Source organism: Amblyomma maculatum, chromosome 6, assembly GCF_055883805.1.
Source record: "Amblyomma maculatum isolate TAMU_Amacu chromosome 6, ASM5588380v1, whole genome shotgun sequence".
Classification (NCBI taxonomy): Eukaryota; Metazoa; Arthropoda; class Arachnida; order Ixodida; family Ixodidae; genus Amblyomma; species Amblyomma maculatum.
Window position 1 is genome coordinate 175,439,476 of NC_139349.1, and position 19,187 is coordinate 175,458,662.

Sequence of the window (19,187 nt, forward strand, 5' to 3'; positions counted from 1 at the left end):
CAAGACGATTAGCATTGCCATTTTTGTCCTCCTCTTTTTCAGAAACTTACGGCATGCGTGTTACGAACTGTCTGGTGCGTGACGGCCTCAACTGGGGAGAGCAGCCACTCATCAACAACGAAGGGTGAGACAAATTTCCTCGGCAAAAAACTCTACGGGTTGTAAGCAACGCTGCCATGACTTTGCCAAGACATCTCTTATAGCCCTGAAGGGAGGCACCCATTCGCCCAAATACATTTCGAAGCTCTGCCTGTTTCTGATCTCATCGGGCTCCAAACGACAAGGGCGCCAAATTGGTACCCTTTTATGGCAGAGTAGGTGCAGGCCACGAGTTTATGGACAGGACTTGATTGAGGTTTCTTAGGGAGTTAACTTCAAAGATTTATTACATAATTTACCATCAGATGCTAATAAATAAGCTCATATCAGTGGTTCTGGATAATTGATTTAAAGAAAGTTTTTACGTACAGTGCAAGAAACTTATCTGTCTGTTTTATTTTGAATGGTGAGACACGGCAGTAGCATAACGACACAGGAAGTAAGAAAGAAACTACAGCACTTGCGATAGATGCATTCGTTGCGACCAAATGTTATACGAATATAACGCTAGCTCCAAAAAAATGTTTGCTGTTTCGCTGTCACTTCGTAATTATTCGAGGCGCGGTGGCTTGAAAGCTCGGTTGCAAAGCAGCATCTCGCGCGCATAGCACAAGAGGCACGCACTCTCTCTGCGCAGGTGTCCCGTGGACCCGGAGATCCTGGGCCCGTTCGAGTACACATTGAACAAGACCCGTGCCTCGGTCACCTTCCAGGCGCACAAGTTCCCCTACACTTCGTCCGTCTACTACCAGTGCAACGTGCGACTCTGCCTCAAGTCCAGCGGCGGCTGCGACGACGTGGTACGTGACCCATACTATTGGCCACCCCATTTCTCCGCGATAAAGTAGGCAGTGAGGAAGTAGGATTGATGAAGAGCAGCCTTCCATCTTATTCTAGCAAGAAGGAGCTTCCTTCCGCCTAGTACGCGTTTCCGGAGTCGACGTTGATTGGCCGGCGCTTGAGTGACGCCGCGAAACCGTGACATGGCCGCGTTGGCGACAGGCGTTGATTATACCAGTACAGCTCAGCTGCCAACTCGGGTAGCTCTTTTGAGCTGGGAAGGCTAGACGGGGATAGGAGCGAAAACCCTTGAATCTCGAGCTGGATAAGCGCTGCCCCTAGGCAGGCATACGGCTCGGTTAGAGCGCAGCTTAATTTGTATCTATGTCGGGTGGTCGTTCACACAATGTGGTAGCTAAGTATGTGCAACAGCACTTAAGAAAGAAGCAAAACGCAAACACAGAATCCGCAAGGGGGTGGGGGGGGGGGGGGGGGGGGGGGGGGGGGGGGGGGGGGGGGGGGGCGAGGGAGAGTTCTATTAACGCTGTCACATCATCCAGGATGTTCTTAACATTCAGAGCGCTAGTCCAGAGCTCCCACTGCGCTGAAAAGCCGCTGTCGGTGGCTGTGTTGGTCCCTCTGACCTTGAAACAAGTAAAATGAAATTGTGGTGGCTTATCCCGGTTAAATCTATTTATCCGAGCATAAGCTCTGTTAAGAATGTATACACTGTAATACTGCAGTTTCTTTTCTATGCAAGCTTCTCGCTCTTCGTCGGTCTTTGCCTCGAGACGATCGCACGTTCTCTTGGATGCTGTTTCTCGGTGAATTATATTGGCTGGGTGATCAGAATAAGCTTCGAGGCGTTGGTACATTCAGATCGGTACATACCTCATTCATGGCGAAACTGAAGCCCTTCCCTCCCTCCCCCACACACACACTCTCCAAGTCACATGGTATGACAGCCTGCGTGTCCATGGTCGGGAAGATCGCTCGATGACCTCGGGTAGTACTACGGACGGAAGACGAAGAAGCGGGTAATGGCGTAGTCAGCTCGCCCCAGCGGCTCAAGGTCAAACGTGCAAATGAATGAACTTGGGAGTTGCAGTGGAAGGAACAGAGCTACGTTGTAATAAATATGGCCGCGACAAGATTTCCATCTACGACTATACTACGACGATGCGAATAGATCCACCTCGCAGGTCACTGTGATATCAACCGATAACCTCTCTTGTTTATCTTACATGTACTCGTCTTCAACTTCTGTCCATGCACGGTGGATACAGGAGATACCGCTATCGCATTCCGCTGGTACGATACGTTGAGCGGTCCCAAAATTTTTATTGCTCTGAAACTAATGTCCCCAATTACCGATTTCGCCTATCTGTGCACCTTGAAGCCCAAGTGTCAAACCGGAAACTTAATCGGACATACTAGCGCGCATACATCGTATTTGACCAACTTAGCTTAATTGGCCACATTTTGTTTCCTGTTCACTGGAATTATCCAACACCTTCCTTTCCTACCTTTCCACCTTACTGAATTTCATGGCATTGCAGCCGTTGTCGGTAAACGAAGACAGCTAGGCGGTAATTCGAGAGGGAATGTTCATGTTGGCGGAGAATCTGTACTGGCTCGAGGACTGACCTCGCTACTACCGACCAACTATGACCGTTCGCCCGCCAACCAAGCGGTACCTCCTGGCATAACAGATAAAATACAACTCAGTCTTGTAGTACCTACAAACGAAAATGTAAAGCAAATTAGTTTGGCAAAGATCAGCTAAAGTGGGCAGACTTTCTTGGGGGAGGATCTGATCAACCCAAACTATAAGTATCCAAGCAGCTTTGGGTCACCTAAAAGAAAATGTAGTGATATAGGCACATGATGTGAATGCTCCGAATTCATGTCTGTGAAGCATGGCACTTATATGTTAGGGTGTGGTGCACGCAGTGTTCTATTTTCCTTCAGCGCTTGCCTTAGCTGAGTTTTCGACATAGAAGCAAACAAGAGAAAGGCAGCTAAAGTTGTCGAGATTACACTGCTGATACGAACGTCTTAATCTGGAAGCGTTCTTACCCGCATGTCGTTGAAGAAAAGAAAAAAACAACTGTCCGATAGCATCGGCAGCGTCGACTATTTGACGCCTCGCAGCCTACAAAAATCACGAGCGGCAGGCTTTTAACGAGGGGGCGCTAGCTTTGGCTGGTTAAAAACACTGGAACTCTTGAAACTCCCGTTCCAAACCCCATAGCTTAAAAAATGGTGAGCATTCGTCTAGGAAGTTCCAATAGCAGTTAAAGAACTTAACCCTTTCATCCCCACTTTTGAAGCCTCGCAGCCTCGTGAGGACAAAAGCATAGCTCTGGCAGGTGGTAGTCGGCAGGTGGCATGGCCTAGCACCATTGGTCGGCGGGCTCTGTGACGTTACGAGGCCATATGACATTGTCGAATTGGATTGAACTGGCAGCTCCTTCCATATGGGAGGGTAAGGTGATCATTCGAACACACAGGACCCTCGCATCACAGCCTCGGAAAATTACGAGCATGGCAAGTGGTATATACGTGAGTTGCTCTCTGCTCCGGAATCCTATATTTAAGCATACCGGGCAGGCCAACAAGGCGTCTTTAAGATAGCATTGCGACTCACTCTTTGGCATATGATCGCTCGATGTTGGCGCCTCTGCCTTTCCCTAGCAGCAGCTACAAAAAAAGGTGCTTCAAAGTATAACAGGAAATTAAGTCTGTATGAGCTGCTAGCGTAAGCGAAGACGTATTGGCGGGCGGGTACTGCATCGCATAACTCGCTATCTGGCAAACGTCGGTGTAGCTCGAATTGGCAGACCGCTCATTCGTCCCTGGTTTTCCATTCAACCTCGATCTTGTATTTATTGCATTCAGGAGGCGTGCCGATGGCCAAAACACTTAGGTGCCATAATCTTTGCAAGGTTATCGTGAAGACACGCGTTTTGCGGTGGAGTGTGAAGAAACTCAAAATCAGGGTTCCAAACAGAGTGACCGTGGACATTTGTATTTTGCACGCCGCACTCGCGTTCCACACTTTTTCACACATGACATGACACAAATGGTAGAAAATCCTTCCCGCTTTAGAATTTGTATTCTGTTTGTTCCTGCGAATTTGCGCGCATCGCTCGCAAAATAATCGAAAAAATTTCAGCTCGGGTCATAAGCACTCTTAAATACAAGCTATGCATAATCAAAATAAGTCGATAAACAGCGGACGTAAGATAGTTCTCTAAACTTGCACTGCCGCAGGGAATTGTGACGATGCTTCGCCGCAGCAGTCCGTTGTAGCTTTGTCATGATGAAGGCATCCCTGCTAGCACCACAGTTCGCGCTAGCCTAAGGTTCTGAAAGCCGCAACGGCTTGATCACTACACGCCATTGGAACGAAAAAAAAAGCATGAACTGATCACCAGTAACCGACTAAAGGGAAAAGTAAACGTGTTACCCTGGACGTTAATGTTTCCAAACGTAAACAGTTAATAGCAAAATTACAAAAAAAGCTATAATTAATTACAAGTGATAAATTACTCCTAGTTCTTTACGTTCAACTCTGGGTATAGTTTACATGTTCGACGCTGATCCTCGCGCGTAAACATACTTGTGATGGCCTGGTGTGCTGTCGAGAATTTTCAGCTGCATTCCTCAAAAAGGAGTCCGACCTCCTAAAGCTGAAAACGTACTACATTGCTAGCCTCTCTGCAGAAGTGAAAACAAGAGCCGACTCTCTAGCGTTGCCCATTTCTTCCGAGGCCTCTGGAACAGGTGGCACGTTTAACCATCGATACGCCGCACGCAGACTTCCTTTTTCGCGTTTCTGGCTAATGACTTGTAAACCTGCAGCTAATGGCCTGCGCGCTGCAGTAGACAGCCCCTCGCAACGAGCGAGTGGTGTGTATCCCCCCCGTGGAGATTACAGGGGCCCGGCCCGTATGTTGGTAGTTGCATACAGCGCTTAAGGAACTGCGATTCGTTTCCACAGAACTTGTAATTTATGGCAGTGCTGACTTTCACCGCATAAGGGTTGTCTCCCTTAAGGTAGAGCAGAAAGAAGCCGACCTCGTACTGCGGGTTGCAACAAAGCACAGCATGCGTTTTAGCACGCACGATCCGGCACCTTTCCAAGTGCGTTTTAATGCTGTGAGCTCCATATACCGTTGGCAGACGCGCTTGTTTAGAGTTCTATGGCTTGGCATCGCTGCATAGGGGCACAGATGGTAGCGCACTTTCGAATTCAAGGTTGCTGGAGTGGGTCGTTAAAGCTGCCTGATGACAAAAGGATGAACCAGTCTCGCCCGGTTATTACGCTCTCCTTTAAAAGGCGGGCGAACAGAATCTAGTCGTCGAGGGCAGCAGACAACCGGTGTTGACAGTCAAATTGCTGCGCGAGCACAAATAAAAACAGACTTCGTAATACAGTAAGACAGGACGAGCCCTCCCAGAAAGCGCTCATAGCGTGCCAGGGAGAACGCGTTATTTACTCTCTCAGGCCTCTGCATTCTGTGTGTACTGGTTAGCCTTCCTGCCTAGGGCTTCCGCGGGGAAACACTCCTCACATTTCTCGGAATCCACGTAATGGATCGCCCTATTGAGGTCACGGATGGAGGGGTTTCCCCTGTCTGGCTGTAGGCAGGCGAGCGCGTATTGCGAAGTGTGCGCGTTATCGCTCGATACCTTGCGGGCAAGCGGTGAATACTTTCTCGGTGAACTGCCTCTGCCAAGCTTTCCTCGTGTAACCTGTATAGTTACTGCAGACGTCTTGCCGTTTGTGCGATGACTGAGTGCCCGCCTGTTGCGATTGGAGCTGCGAGCTGAGAGCCGCCAGGAGAATTGCTCCGATGACAATCAGCAAGACGAGATATACGTTTTGACCGGAACAGCGCGCACTAAGACACAGACAAGAAGAGAGACACGACACACACGAGCGCTGACTTTCAACTGGTGTTTATTGTTTGGAACGAGGCATATATACACAGTTCCAACAACACAAGGAAAACAACCATCCTTCATAGATTCATAGTTCATGCATGTCACACTGAACAAGGACGATAACAACATTATCATTTTCCCTTCACTAAAAATGCCAATTCTTTTGAACTGATCGATAAAGAGGGGCTACTGACGCATGCGTCTTTAGACCAGGCGATGTGCGCTGCTTCGATTATTTCGCGTGTTAATTCGTCACTGTGTTTACTTACATTTTGTGTGCTAGTGAAGTCAGGGTGGCAAGTTTTGTTTTCACAGTCTCTACAATGAATCCCGAGATGCCCTTTTACTGTGTTATGCACATTATTATTGTGCTCCTTCAGGCGTTCATTGAGGCATCTCCCCGTCTGACCCACATACAGCTTGCCGCATGACAAGGGAATGGCATACACTACACCTTCTTCACATGACACGAATCGATTTTTATGCTTGATGTCGCAATCTCTGGGAACGAAATCAGTATTAACCATTTTGCACATCTTCCCAAGCTTATCTGGAGCCGAAAATATAACCTTAACTCGTGCTCTATTCGCTATCTTTTTTAGTCTGTGGGAGAAATGATGAATGTAAGGTACAACAGTAATTATTTCTTTTTCCTTCCGCGTCTCTGAATCTGCCTGCTTCCCTTTTCCATTTTTGCTCAAGCTACTGAGAATAGATTCGGACACTGATACTAGTAGCTGCTTGGGATAACCAGCCTTAACGAGCCGATCGGCTTGGAGAAGGAAACTATCTTGCATGGAGTGCATGCAGGATTTGTTAAGTGCGTTGTGATAGCATGACTTCACCACAGCACGTTTCACCAGCTTAGAATGAGATGACGTAAAAGAGAGCAATGGCTTTCTGCTTCGTGGCTGGTAAGACCAACACATGTGATGGTGCATTAATCTGAGTTTGAGGTCTAAAAATTGGATGACATTGTTTTCTGGCACTTCAGTAGTTAGTATGAGGGGATGAAGGCACTCTACAAAGTTAGCTTTGATCTGCGTAAAGACTGTGTCAAATTCTTCCGCATTAGAGTCTATAAGAACGAGAAAGTCATCTACATATCGAAAACATTGTACAACCTTTGACCCTTTCATTTTTTCTTGACGCATTCTACCCTTTTGTGCTAACAACAAGTCACTAAGCACGGGAGCTATGCATGACCCGATGCAAACTCCTCGTTTTTGCAGGTAAAACTCACCATCCCAGGAAATGAAGGTAGAGGTTAAATACACTTGAAGTAGTTCTAAAAAGCTTTCGGCGGATATGCCGTTCTTGTTTTGGAATTCAATTACTCCTTGCTGGTCAATACATTCTTCTAAGCACGCGAAGAGCTCGTCATGTGGTAGTGAATAATATAGGTCCTTGACGTCAAAGGAGCAGGCCATCAGTCCCTTGTTCTTGTTAGTTTCTAAAAACTGGATTACATCCTGCGATTTTTTTACTTGGAAAGGATCGTCCAACGTGAGTGAATTTAAGATCTTCTTTAGAAAAACGGCTACATTTTTTTGCCATGTGCCTCTCTCAGATACGATCACACGAAACGGACACTCTGGTTTGTGGGTTTTTGCGCTAAAAAACACTTGTAAACTAAGGCCTTCACTTTTATCGGCTTTTTTCGTTAAGAGATCAAGGTTAGTTTTTTGCACACTCTCTTGGCCTTAGCTTTAATTCTTTTCAGATTAAGGTTCTTGGCCACAGAAAACGAAGACTGAATAGCTTCCCTACCCTTCTTGACGTACAAATGGGAGGGTAGCACTAGGAATCCCCCTTCCTTGTCGGCTGGGAGCAAACGCAGCGAATTTCCCTTCAAATACGAGACAGTTCGCCGAACCGAGACGGTGTTCACTGGGGCCTTGCAACGCAGAAGCGCATCAACTCCTTCAGACACGCACCTATCGGATTCTGCCACCGGTGCCAACCTGGACATCTGCCTCACCATGCTCAGAAGTTCTGCGGGCGACCTTTTGGGTTCCGTGGCGTACTTTGGCCCCTGGGAGAGAACACGACGCACTTCCGTTGGCAGCGACACGTTCCCTGCGGTGTGGATTACATTCTCTGTCGAGTGTTTCTTTCTGGCCGGTGATGCCCGGAGCTGGAAAAGGGTTTGGTGCCACAAGAAGTCAGCCGTAGTGTTCGCTAAATCAGAAAGCTCTTTCCATTTCTTCTTTCTATGTGGTGGGGCTTCGGTTCTTTGCAGCAGAAGAAAAAGACTGCGCCTGTAAAACCGAGCTTGTCTGTTCCATTCAGCCTTCAGGATGTGGCAAATTCTTGAGCAATGGCCCTGCGAAGGCTGGAATCCTCCAAACAGCTGCAGAACGTACGTTGGAACACGTTTTTCCGTTTCAAGAAAAGCCAATGATCGAGCGTTGCATACGGCGACAGCAATGTAGGTGACGAGAATACATGGATGGACGGACAGACAATTAATAGGGCCCGATGTACTAGAAATGAAATTTGTTCAGTGTGACATGCATGAACTATGAATCTATGAAGGATGGTTGTTTTCCTTGTGTTGTTGGAACTGTGCCTCGTTCCAAACAATAAACACCAGTTGAAAGTCAGCGCTCGTGTGTGTCGTGTCTCTCTTCTTGTCTGTGTCTTAGTGCGCGCTGTTCCGGTCAAAATGAGTTACCAACTTGCCCAAGCATCTGTTTTAAAGAGATATACGTATTATAGGCGCGCTACTTCTCTAGAGAAACGTGAAAATGCCGCAATTCGTGATGCGCTGCAGCAACACGGCAGCTGCTACAAATTCTGCAAGCACGACTGCTCGTCATTTCATGTGCGCGTGAGCAAACGTCAATAGTTACATTGCTACCGATGCGGACATGAAGGTAGCGAAGTTGTTTTGCGAATAAATATGGCACAATGAATATTTGGGGCGACAATCTTTAAGGGCGACTGTGTTAATGGCTCCCGATTGCCAGTCGTCCTTACGGAATCTTGTTCGCGTACGCATTTACTCTGCTACTCGCTAAATTATTGATCACTTAATTTGTTCCTATAATATCTCACACATGCTATTTACACTGTACGAAATGTGAGTGAAATGGTAAGCACCTTTAAGGAAATTTTTGTTTCCATACAGGCTATTTAAGAAAACATGTTCAGGGGAAAAAAAATCAGTAATTCCCTGTCTTCCAGCCCGAGCTTTGAATGGAAAGCAAAAGATTGGGGGCGCATATGTCGCCTGTTCAATTTCTTGCCGCAAGTAAGAATCAAGCAAGAATCAGTTGATTCTTACTTGAATAGTAAATGCATGGTAATTAGTAAGCGAGATGGTATGGCACCCATCAAAGCGCCACTCGAAGAACGGTAACGTAGCAGTTTTGATGCGGAAAAGGATATCTCATGGCACCCTATTTGGGCTCGTTATTGATGCATATGAGCATATAGAGGGCCAAAAGAGGGAGGAGTGGCTCCCTGTTACAGTGGCATCTGTTATGCATGCTTTATATGCACAGCTAGACAACGGCTGTTGCCAGCTTTATGGGGGCCATCGATTGCATTTCGTGTAATGGGGCTAGTAAGGCGCTGTCTTTAAAACGTGCTGTTTTATGACACAGAAATGAAACTGTACGTAATTTCTCTGTTTTTACAGGCAGAAAAACATCCGAGATTACAGAAGAATGAAAAGAAATATGCATCATAAATATTTTCTGTTAGCTGCAACAGAAATAGCCGCTCATTTCTGTCAATTTACAGGAATTGTTTGATGGTAATGCAAGTAGAAAAAGCTATATAATCGCAGAAAATTTTAAAATTGGAAACAGCAGAACAGGAAATTTCTGGCAAAACAGCTGCCCCGAAATTTCTGCATTTTTTCAACAGAAATTTCTTACAGTGTAGCATACCGTCGTATACCACCACTCGAGATGCAAAGCCCGGCTGAACCGATCCGCACGAACTCGCTTGCGTAGCCTAGCGGTGGCGTGTATGACTATGATGCAAGAGTCCTGCAAAGGCAAGATTCTGATCTCACTCTCCCGTCTGAAACCAAAGTTGGCAGCTGCTGCCAAATCATCGTTGTCATGAGATCGCGTGACGTCACAAAACTCACCAGGCAATCAGTGCCCAGCCACATGTCAGAGCCATACCTGCGAATTTTCGCTCATAACACCGAGAACGCCGACGCCGCATTTTTTGCAAAATATGGGGCCTTTGACGTATCACGTGATGATACTGAAGTAAAAAAAGGGGGGGGGGGGTCAAGTGTGCATGGTTTCCAGAGCCAGGTTTTGCCACAGAAATTGACAGAAACCTGGCTCTTTGTGGCAAAACCTAGCAAAACCTGGCAACCTGGCTGTGGCAAAACATAGATCCTAGAATCGACGCCCCCATAATTTCGCTGCGCTTGGCCATGGTAAACGAGCAGTCGCTCTGCCATAAACTAGGTTAACGGGGTATCATTATGTGATTCCGAATAAACGTTGATTAATTAATTTATTGAGTGTTCGCACCTCCATTCTTTCATTGCACCACGTAGCCGCCTGACTGCAGTGACGTGCGCCATAACGTGCGTCGTCGACGTGACGTCGAGGCCAAGGGAGACCTGACCGCCCTTGAGAAGTCCGAGCAAGATGTTCGCGACCTCAGCATCGAGGTCTTCTCCGGACTGTACGTCAACGAAGTCACTGATTCCGAGGACCCAGAAGGTGAGCGGCGAGAAGTTTGCTAGTCACGCCGGCGTGTCTCGTTTTCCCGCTATTCTTTTCCCGGAGAGAGAGAGAGACGCCCTTTAATGAAAAACATCGAATTTTGCCGGCGTTTATATTTCGCTGGCATGCTACTCTGTGTAGGAAGGGGAATTCGAGAGGAAAAGATTGAAAAAGAATGTTGAGGAAAATAATAGAATCGAAGGGGGAGATAAAAGGCTGCGTTACGATTGCCCGTACATCTGTCTGCAACATTCCCTTTTTGTCCACGTTTCGCAGTGAGCTCCCGGCCGACCTCCTCGGCCAGCTCTTCGGACCACGACTTCTGCGTGTCCTCGCGCAAGTTCGCCATCGGCATCGCCATCGCGGGCGTCCTGCTCATGCTGGCCGTGATGCTGCTGGTGGCCTGCATCCTGCACCGCCGTCGCCGCAGGAAGGGATCCAGCACCGCTGGAAGCTCCATTTACTCGGGACCCTACTCCAACCACGGGTACTCGAGGGAATAGGCGCCCACCAGGAGTCACTCGCGGGCATACGTCTGGAGGCCGCTCCAGACGCTCGGCACATCGCGTACGCGGGCCGCACCCTTCAGCAGTCGCAAGCCGAACACAGAACTGCTGAATGCCACCCCCGTCAAAATGTGCTAGCTCTCAAAACGTACGCGCATATCGTCTTAAAAAAGGGATCTTCGTCTGTCGACTGAAACAAGCGACGTGCCCCGTGTAAGAACGCACATTCTGGAGGTGACAAGGCGCCGCTAAACGGCGCCTTTGATTGAAGCTGGCGTCCAGATGCTTCCATGACGCAGCTCTAATTTAACCGCCGTTAACCAGAAGCACCATAATGTTCCTGTGAAGAGTGCGGACACCGAAGTTGAGGTACAACATGTGTTACCGCCTTCGGTTTCGATGGCTACTTGAGCCTGGACTCATTTCTCTTGGTGCTCAGCATCCTGGTTCCTCTTTGCTTCATCCCGCGCCTTGCTGAACCGATACAAACGTAAGGCTCTGCGATAGGCATCAAATTGTTTCAGTTGCCACATGAAGTTGTACCTTTGCAGCCTGCCGAGTGACTCCCGGCTAAATTGTTAAAAAAAAAAGAGAAAAACAGCAGTTTTGTCAGCATTGTTCTCCTCTTCTCACGTTCCAGCTGTACATGCAGCTATCTACAAAACTTATTTTACCAAACAATTGCTCCCGGTGATTGTTTAATGCCGTCGATGAGGCCGTGCCCAAATTAGAAGAATTTATGTTGCATTGCGGGAACAAAAGCATTCCTTCGGGAAATCTGTGCAATCGCAACTGCTCGAAAGTGTGACGGCTTGTCCCAATGTTCTGCCGAGCTTGGCTAAATAAAGTTAATTCTCCGCGTACAGCTTTGTTAAAACAAAGCTACTGTTCGCACGGTTTATATGTTTTAGCAGCTCACACACACACAAACACACACACACACTGAAAAATCAGTAAATGCAACAGTGGCCTCAGTAACATGTCCAAATTTGGAGGCAATAGGACGCTTGAAATACATGCCACAAAAAGCGTCTGGTTACTTTTCGCTATTTTCAGTCATGTCAATACCGTCCTGCACGTATAATGTACAGCTACTGCATCCAAACCCAGTCGCTGTCTTTTTTGTTGTTGTTTTTTGCAAAGCAAAAACACATTACTGCGGTCTAGATTCCTGTCTAAGCTTATTAGATTGTTTTGAAATGAAGCATTGCGTGAATTATTTCACAGGTTGCCACTTATTTTGAAAACGACCATACACAGGAAGAAAATCGGTGTCATCCACAGCACAACATGTCGTAAACATAGCCTACGTAACCAGAACAAGAAACCTCGGTCAGAATTTTGATAAGAAGCGCACCGAAAAACAGGTTTGATGTTCCTCTGTTGCCATAACACTAGATTTTTCTTTTCTGCGCTCGTTACTATGCCTATAATATGCCCATTTCCTGGATTTTGCCAAGCGCGAGTCGCTTTTGTTTCGCAGTGGGTTCTGACATTTCTTTCAAAAGTAGCTTAAAATACGCATCAAGCCCAGCACTTGCCTTTCGACTGCTAACAGAAATGCTTAGAAAAGTGGCTAGCAGGCATGAGTAGGTATGACGAAGAACTTGGCACAATAAATGTAATGTCTTCCTGTAATTATACCTTTCAATAGCCTTTTCGTAATTTGCAGTTATTTCATCCTATGCAGCTGCTCATTACTTATTCGGTGCCAATTATTGCGGCCTTTCCAAACTCTGAGCTTGCGTAGGTGTAAGCGAATTCTTACGATGGAACATCGCATGTATTTCTAAATGTGAGAGTAGGGCATCAGTACGTCTTTCACGGAATAAACTGCGCCGTATTCTTGAGGCTCGAGCTATTCGTACGCTGAGTCAAGACACCTAAGCGCTAGAGGTTTTCTAATATTGAGAAAGCAACAAACGTCTGCAGCCTCTATGCTAGAATGAACAAAGTACACTGCTTACTCGTGGTACACTATCCCCTCCCCTTGTCCCAAATGTATCTGGCCATGCATATAACTGGCAAAATATTCGAAAGAAACACACCGATTCAGCGTCAAATGGCAATTTGAAGCCAAGCATGGAAAGGTGCCCGGCGTGGTGATCGAGAGGCATTTATTCAACTCCTGACGCACAAAGCACACTCCACGTTGTTAAGGAACGAATACATTTTCCGGAATCTCCCCTTTTTTTTTTTTTGTATACGTTACGTCTATGCTCTCTTAATTTATTGCGGTATAATTATTGCGAGTTGCGGAGACGGCGCGATGCGTAGGGCGCCTTTGACACTTAACGCGACCGCCGATGAACCGTCCAGCCCACACTGTAGGCAGCTAGCCGTTTTATTTGAGCGCACATACAGACGCTGTAGAACGTGTTCGTGCCAAAAGGATTTTGATATGCCTATATGCTTCGCCTTTTGTCTCGGTTCTTTTTTTTTTTTTTCACTTCAGTCGGCTGCACCAGTACGCAAGACTGCAACATTGCAGAAGAGCTTTCAAGCGTGTTGTGCTATCTTTATGCCGTGCACACATTTGCCGCATGTCTTCTGCTTTGTTTATGCTCACCCAACAATCTCAGTACAAGTACGCGAGCCGCCTGCCTCAAATTAAAGAACAAAAAAGACAGTCATTTGACCTTAAGTACATGTCACCGAAACAGCAATTATGCTGCACGTTCTGACGTACTACGGTCGAATCAAATTTATTCTTCTTTCTACATTCAACTTAATGTTCTTAAATGACTGTCCCTTAATATTTTGGTTAACCTTCACCTATACCCAAACTCTCAGCTGGCCCTACCTTAACTGACGCCCCCTGGGCTTTGAGTCGTGTTTGCTCACTTAGGCTCAAGGACTGGTTGTAAGGGCTGCCTCGTACTTTGTAGACTGCAGCGCATCGCTCAGTGGTCCCCGGGTAGTTGCTAGGCTACGCATTCTGGTGCGCACGCGACGCTCTTTCGGATGGTCGGGAAGCTATACAAACATGTTTATGCCGAGTGACGGCCCTTTCTATAACCAGCCAGGCTTTATTTTTTTTTTCTTCCGTGTCCTTTTGTACAATTCACATGCGCGGTTCGTGTCCGCCTGATGCGGGCTGCCCGCCATGTTCTCATTTAGTGTTTCCAGCCGTAACCATCCGTGCTTGTCGGTGTAGCCGGTGACCGGGCCCCTGTATTTCGTTCAGTGCGTCCCCGTAGTCAAAGTCCGTTTTTTTTACAGAGTTATTTGTAACCGCGTTTGTCCTCCAGTTGCTTTTTTTAATTATTTTACGTTATATATCTTACGAGCCGTGGATACCTCGTAAAATACGAACCACGCCAGCCATTTTTCGACGGTGTGCGGGTGCGCGGCACTACATAACTGCTCTCGCGAGCCGTGTGTTGGGTCACTGCGCGAGTGCCTTGAAGCTCACCGGTGAGAGTCGCGCGTGCAGTCTAATTTACGCCGTTGCCCTCGGTTTTTTGTTAGCACCAGCCCATGAATGCAGACTATATTTCAAACATTTCAACCATACTAGCTTCGTAACCTCAGTCGCTATGGCTTGCTAAATCCCATTTACCTTTATAGTTTCGTGAAGTCGGAGAGCACGATAAAAACGAGATGCAAGCGAAAACAATCCGGAACCTGTCTCAGGTCGTACTGCTATTTTCACGCACTCTGTTCGGCAGGTGCGAACCAAACGTTAGCTGAAAAACGCACCGCAGAGTGAGCTTCGCGTGCCAGCGACGGAGGAGCAGCACCAGCGCGTGTCAGGACTGGACCACGGCTCGTGAGGCGTAGTTGGGGGCACCCTTGGAGAATGGCTGCGGAGACGCTCTGCTGCGTGACTCGCAGCAGAGCAGTGTGCTTGTTGTTGACTGTCCTCTAAGCTAACGGTAATCGACTGCATGCGTACTTTCTTTCTCTGTGACAGGCCCCCATTTTCACTTTATGTGAGATGAGCAAGTTCTAACTCTCAAAGTTAGGAGAAAAGTATATAACCCGTTCACTGTATCGCAACGACCCTCATCACCACTGGCTTTGGCAGCGTGGACATCGTTAGCCCTAGCATACAGGAAGCCAGCTCTATAGCATACACGTTTTTTGAGGTGTGGCGCTCTTGTACTCGTAGTTACGTGTAATTCACAACGAACCTTGCCATGGAAGGCGCTGTCTTGTCGATCGTTCTGTTCGGACCGGATGTAGCCCGGGCAGCGTGAACCCCTGGCCCACTATTGGAGTGTGTTGGTAATGTATTGGTCTGATTCATAAAGACGGACTGTGCGCTAACACCCTTCCAATATTGGAACGATGGTTTGCGCTGCCTGGGAAGGAACGGTTCACACTCGTTTGTTTGCGCAATGTAAGGATAGTAACAGTGCTCGTCAACATCACTGCCATACCTACAGTTACCTCCTTCAGTCCCCAAAACAAAGAAGCGTATATAACGCCACTTTCGGTCATCTCAGAGAATATCCGGCGAAATTGTTTCCACTATGCCCCGTGTATATACATTTCTTTCCGACGCGTTCAGATCGCACCACTGGTCAGCCGTTGTATTCATGGGCAGTAAATAAGGCCACTACTCCACTCACGCTGATTAAATAAGCTGCAGCGGTTTTTCATACTGCCGTTTTTCTAGATTACCCTAAGTTTTAGTTACTCGTTTGTGCTGTACAAGACTTACCACTGCCACCACAGACATACGCCACACTGCCTGCTGCCTTATTCGAAGTTTCTTTCTTGGAACAACACACATGCTCCTTTCGTTCCGCGCCCTAGCAGGGCGAATTTTGTACTGATTTGTCCTGCTCAGTGTTTTCTTTATTTTTTTATTTTTGACAATTGTAGAGCCTGCAAATAGCCTGTCCCGCACAAGAGGCAGCAGCTCTGCTGCAGAAGAATCTTTCTTGCTGAGTCATACATATGTTCTACTGCTTTCGGGGGTGACTGCGCCTGTGCTGTTTTGTTTTGTTTTCCCGCGTCTTCGTTATTATTACTTTTTTTTTTCTTTTGCAACTTAACGGGCGTATCGTTGCGCCCATGGCAACTATTTCGTAGCACGAATGATTATGGCCCACTGTGTACAGAATGTGGTTATTTCTGTGTACATCTACTCGTGATGTTTATTTTTTTTTTTTTTGTGAAAACAAATAAAATGTCTTTCAGGGTATGTCATCATGTGGTTTCTTTTTTTATTTACCCCGTATGAGGCATCTGCTTCGCAGGCATTCTCGCGTACTATGACATCCTACCCCTCATTCGTTTTCTGAATCTTCCTCACCTTCCACTTTCCCCGGAGTGGAGCAGCAGACGTGGTCGCCTCACGGCCGCAGACCTCACCGCATTTCCTTCGTAAACTATTTTCTGCCTCTCTTATCACATCCCTCGAGGTTGAGCTTTCCTAAAAAATGTTAAAAAGATTTCAAAGCAGTTTTCTCATTTCACAGGGCACATATGATATCGTAATTTAGCACATAGCAACCATGAACATCCTAGAACAGATCGCCAAAGTAAGAAATCTCATGACCGAGGCGAAGTATTTTTAAAACGTCGCGAAACGTATTGGGGTGCGAATTTGGAGGGCGACTCATAAAAACACATGTAAACTCAACTTACCGCAACATTTTGCTCGGTTCAGCATGCGTTGAACCCTTCTAATTTTTTAGTGAACGTCTTGTATCACGCCCGACTACATTTTCTTGCAAGTACTGCAAGTGTGACGACTTGCGGGACCATTCACAGCACGATAAAGTGACCGCGCAGAGTTGCAGATGACAATGCACCACCGGCGCTGTCGCTAGCAGACGCTCCGAAGCTGGAGGCGGCCGCGGTGGGTATCGCCAACTGCGCTGTCGTCTGCTGCAATGCGCGATTCTCGTTCGGTCCATATTATAGTATGGCGTTTGACAACTGCTTTTTAAATGTAATTGTCTCGGATGTATCATTTGAGCGACAGCATTATCAAGCGAATTTACTCCATGCGGCAGCATATCAGACTGTAAACAAAACTACGCGATTCGCTACATGCGCATTTTGGGGGTGTCCGGATTCAGAACATAGATTATTCGGGGAGTTTTAAAAGTAGACCGCCTCCGCAATGACGGAGCATACTTCTTCAAAGCGCTGGCCAATGTTTAACGACTGGCCACCACTTGTGGTGCTCTGCGAAATGAGAAAAATGTAGCGGTAAGTTCTGTTTACATGTGTTTCTATGGGTTGCGCTACCGACTCGCACCCGCATACATTTCGAGACGCTTTAAATATACTTTGACTCGGTAATGAGATTTCATACTTTCATGAATATGTTCGAAGCTGTTCACGGTTACTCTGCACCGAATAAGGACATCGTAGATGTCCTGTGAAATTAGAAAATTGCTTAGAAATATTTCAGTTCCATGTATTCCTATGGGCGGTAACCGTAATTTTCACCCCCAGTCGGCTGCGACGCCACGAGCGCCAACTTTGTTTATAAACACGGTGTGGTCTATAGGGGATATTCACTGATGCGCCGTACGCGGTGCATTGTGGGTAATTGAGGCGCAGTCGGCCATTTTTGTGTGCACGGAACGAACAGGGCGAACGTACGTATCAAGTACTGTCGTGCGATTCTACAAGCAGTGGCATCCGCAGCCATATATGTTGTTTATCGAGCTATCGTAGACTGTAATAGACGCGTGCACAGCGTAAACAATGAAAGCTGAAGAGCTGCGCGAACGATCTCGGTATTTTAAGGTTCCGGAAGTACACACGCACAACTCCACTCGAACGAGACGCCTCACCGAGATGCGGCGTCACGTATGGCTGGTACGGCACAACCGCACAAGTATCATGGAATATAAGAAATGCATGTCAAAATGGGCTGGACTGGAATCTTCTGAATGTGCCCTAGCAGCCAGCTCTTGTCACTATCCGTGCACGGCTGTTCTTCACGCACTCGGAAGACACATTCCCGGTAAAAGAGCAGCGCGGCAATGTATCGCTTCCAGTCATGCGCATGCATGCAGCGCGCCGCCAACACCTCCTCGTCGTGTTTTGCTGCAATAAAATCCTTCAAAGAGTGCTCGCTAAACTTTGTGTTTGCCGTACTTGCCTCATTCAATCAAAACAAGGATGTTCGCATCATCTGTGTCGGCTGCTAATCAAAGCAGACCGCATGCAGATTCGGCGAAGGAACGCAGGCGGGCAGAGTTGTTTTGCAGAAGGTTTAAAGAGCTTTATAAACTTATTTATCTCTAATAACAAATTAGGTTTACCTTCGCCAAATTGCGCTGTATTTCAAGAGTTTTGTTGCAAAAAGTCATATCGAGCACGCAAGGCAACGAGGTGGCGCCACCGGTGTCATTGCTGTGGCCTATGGCAGCGGTTTCTTTTGCTCCCTTACCGCCATGGACGATGCAAACATCAGACTTCTTCTGATCGATTGAGGCAAGTACACCCAAAAACGTTTTGTATAAAAGATACTGACTACCAAACGCCATTTCTATGCAGAATATCAGCTACAAAAACTCAGCGGTTTAGTTGGTATAAACGTTGGACGGCACGCACGTAATTGCACAAAGAGCGAGTTCGTCTGCTTCAACCACGGTTCTTTACCCAGCCGCCTGTAACGTGGTTGCGTTCTTCGAGTGGTAAGTAGGCTTGCGATTAGTTTCTTGTGACGAAGCTCGTCCGTAGGACAAGGAATTCATGAATGTCGCACATATTTATGCGTGGGCACAGGCCGACGCTTACCATGCAGTTGCGCATATCGACTGCACATGGGTCGGTACCAAATTTTTGTTTCGTACAGCTAAGTCTCAGTCCGCATCGTGCACACTTTGCCGATAAATCGAACTGTCACTCGTGATACCGACTGAGTTTTCATAACAACAGTGCTGGCATGAGGCAGAGTGACACAGCAAACGGACACGCACGAACAGCTAAGCTAACCGCCGCCCCGTACTAGTACTAGTCAGAACAGGACGCAAAGATGGCGTCGGCTGCATACTGACGTCCGCTGTGACGTCACGTGAATACCCCCAATAGACCGATCTGTGACGTAAGCGTGATGCGGTGGCACTTCTGTCGACCAGCTGGGCAGGTTGGGGGTGACACCTAGGCTTAGCGCCCATAGGAATACATAGACCCGAAAATTTCAAAAGAATTTTCTAATTTCACGGCG

General features: G+C 47.2%; 1 protein-coding gene across 2 annotated transcripts in view; it reads left to right on the forward strand.

Annotated features, from left to right (window-relative positions):
* The window catches only part of pio (zona pellucida domain-containing protein piopio), a 112,579-nt gene extending 96,378 nt beyond the window's left edge, over positions 1-16,201 (forward strand). For both annotated transcript variants that reach the window (XM_084607703.1, XM_084607704.1), the window contains exons 7-10: positions 43-124; positions 737-899; positions 10,364-10,532; positions 10,812-16,201. In XM_084607703.1, the coding sequence (XP_084463829.1) occupies positions 43-124; positions 737-899; positions 10,364-10,532; positions 10,812-11,038 (641 nt within the window). In that variant the 3' untranslated portion in view covers positions 11,039-16,201. The remainder of the gene's footprint in view (positions 1-42; positions 125-736; positions 900-10,363; positions 10,533-10,811) is intronic.
* The last annotated feature ends 2,986 nt before the right edge of the window (positions 16,202-19,187 follow it).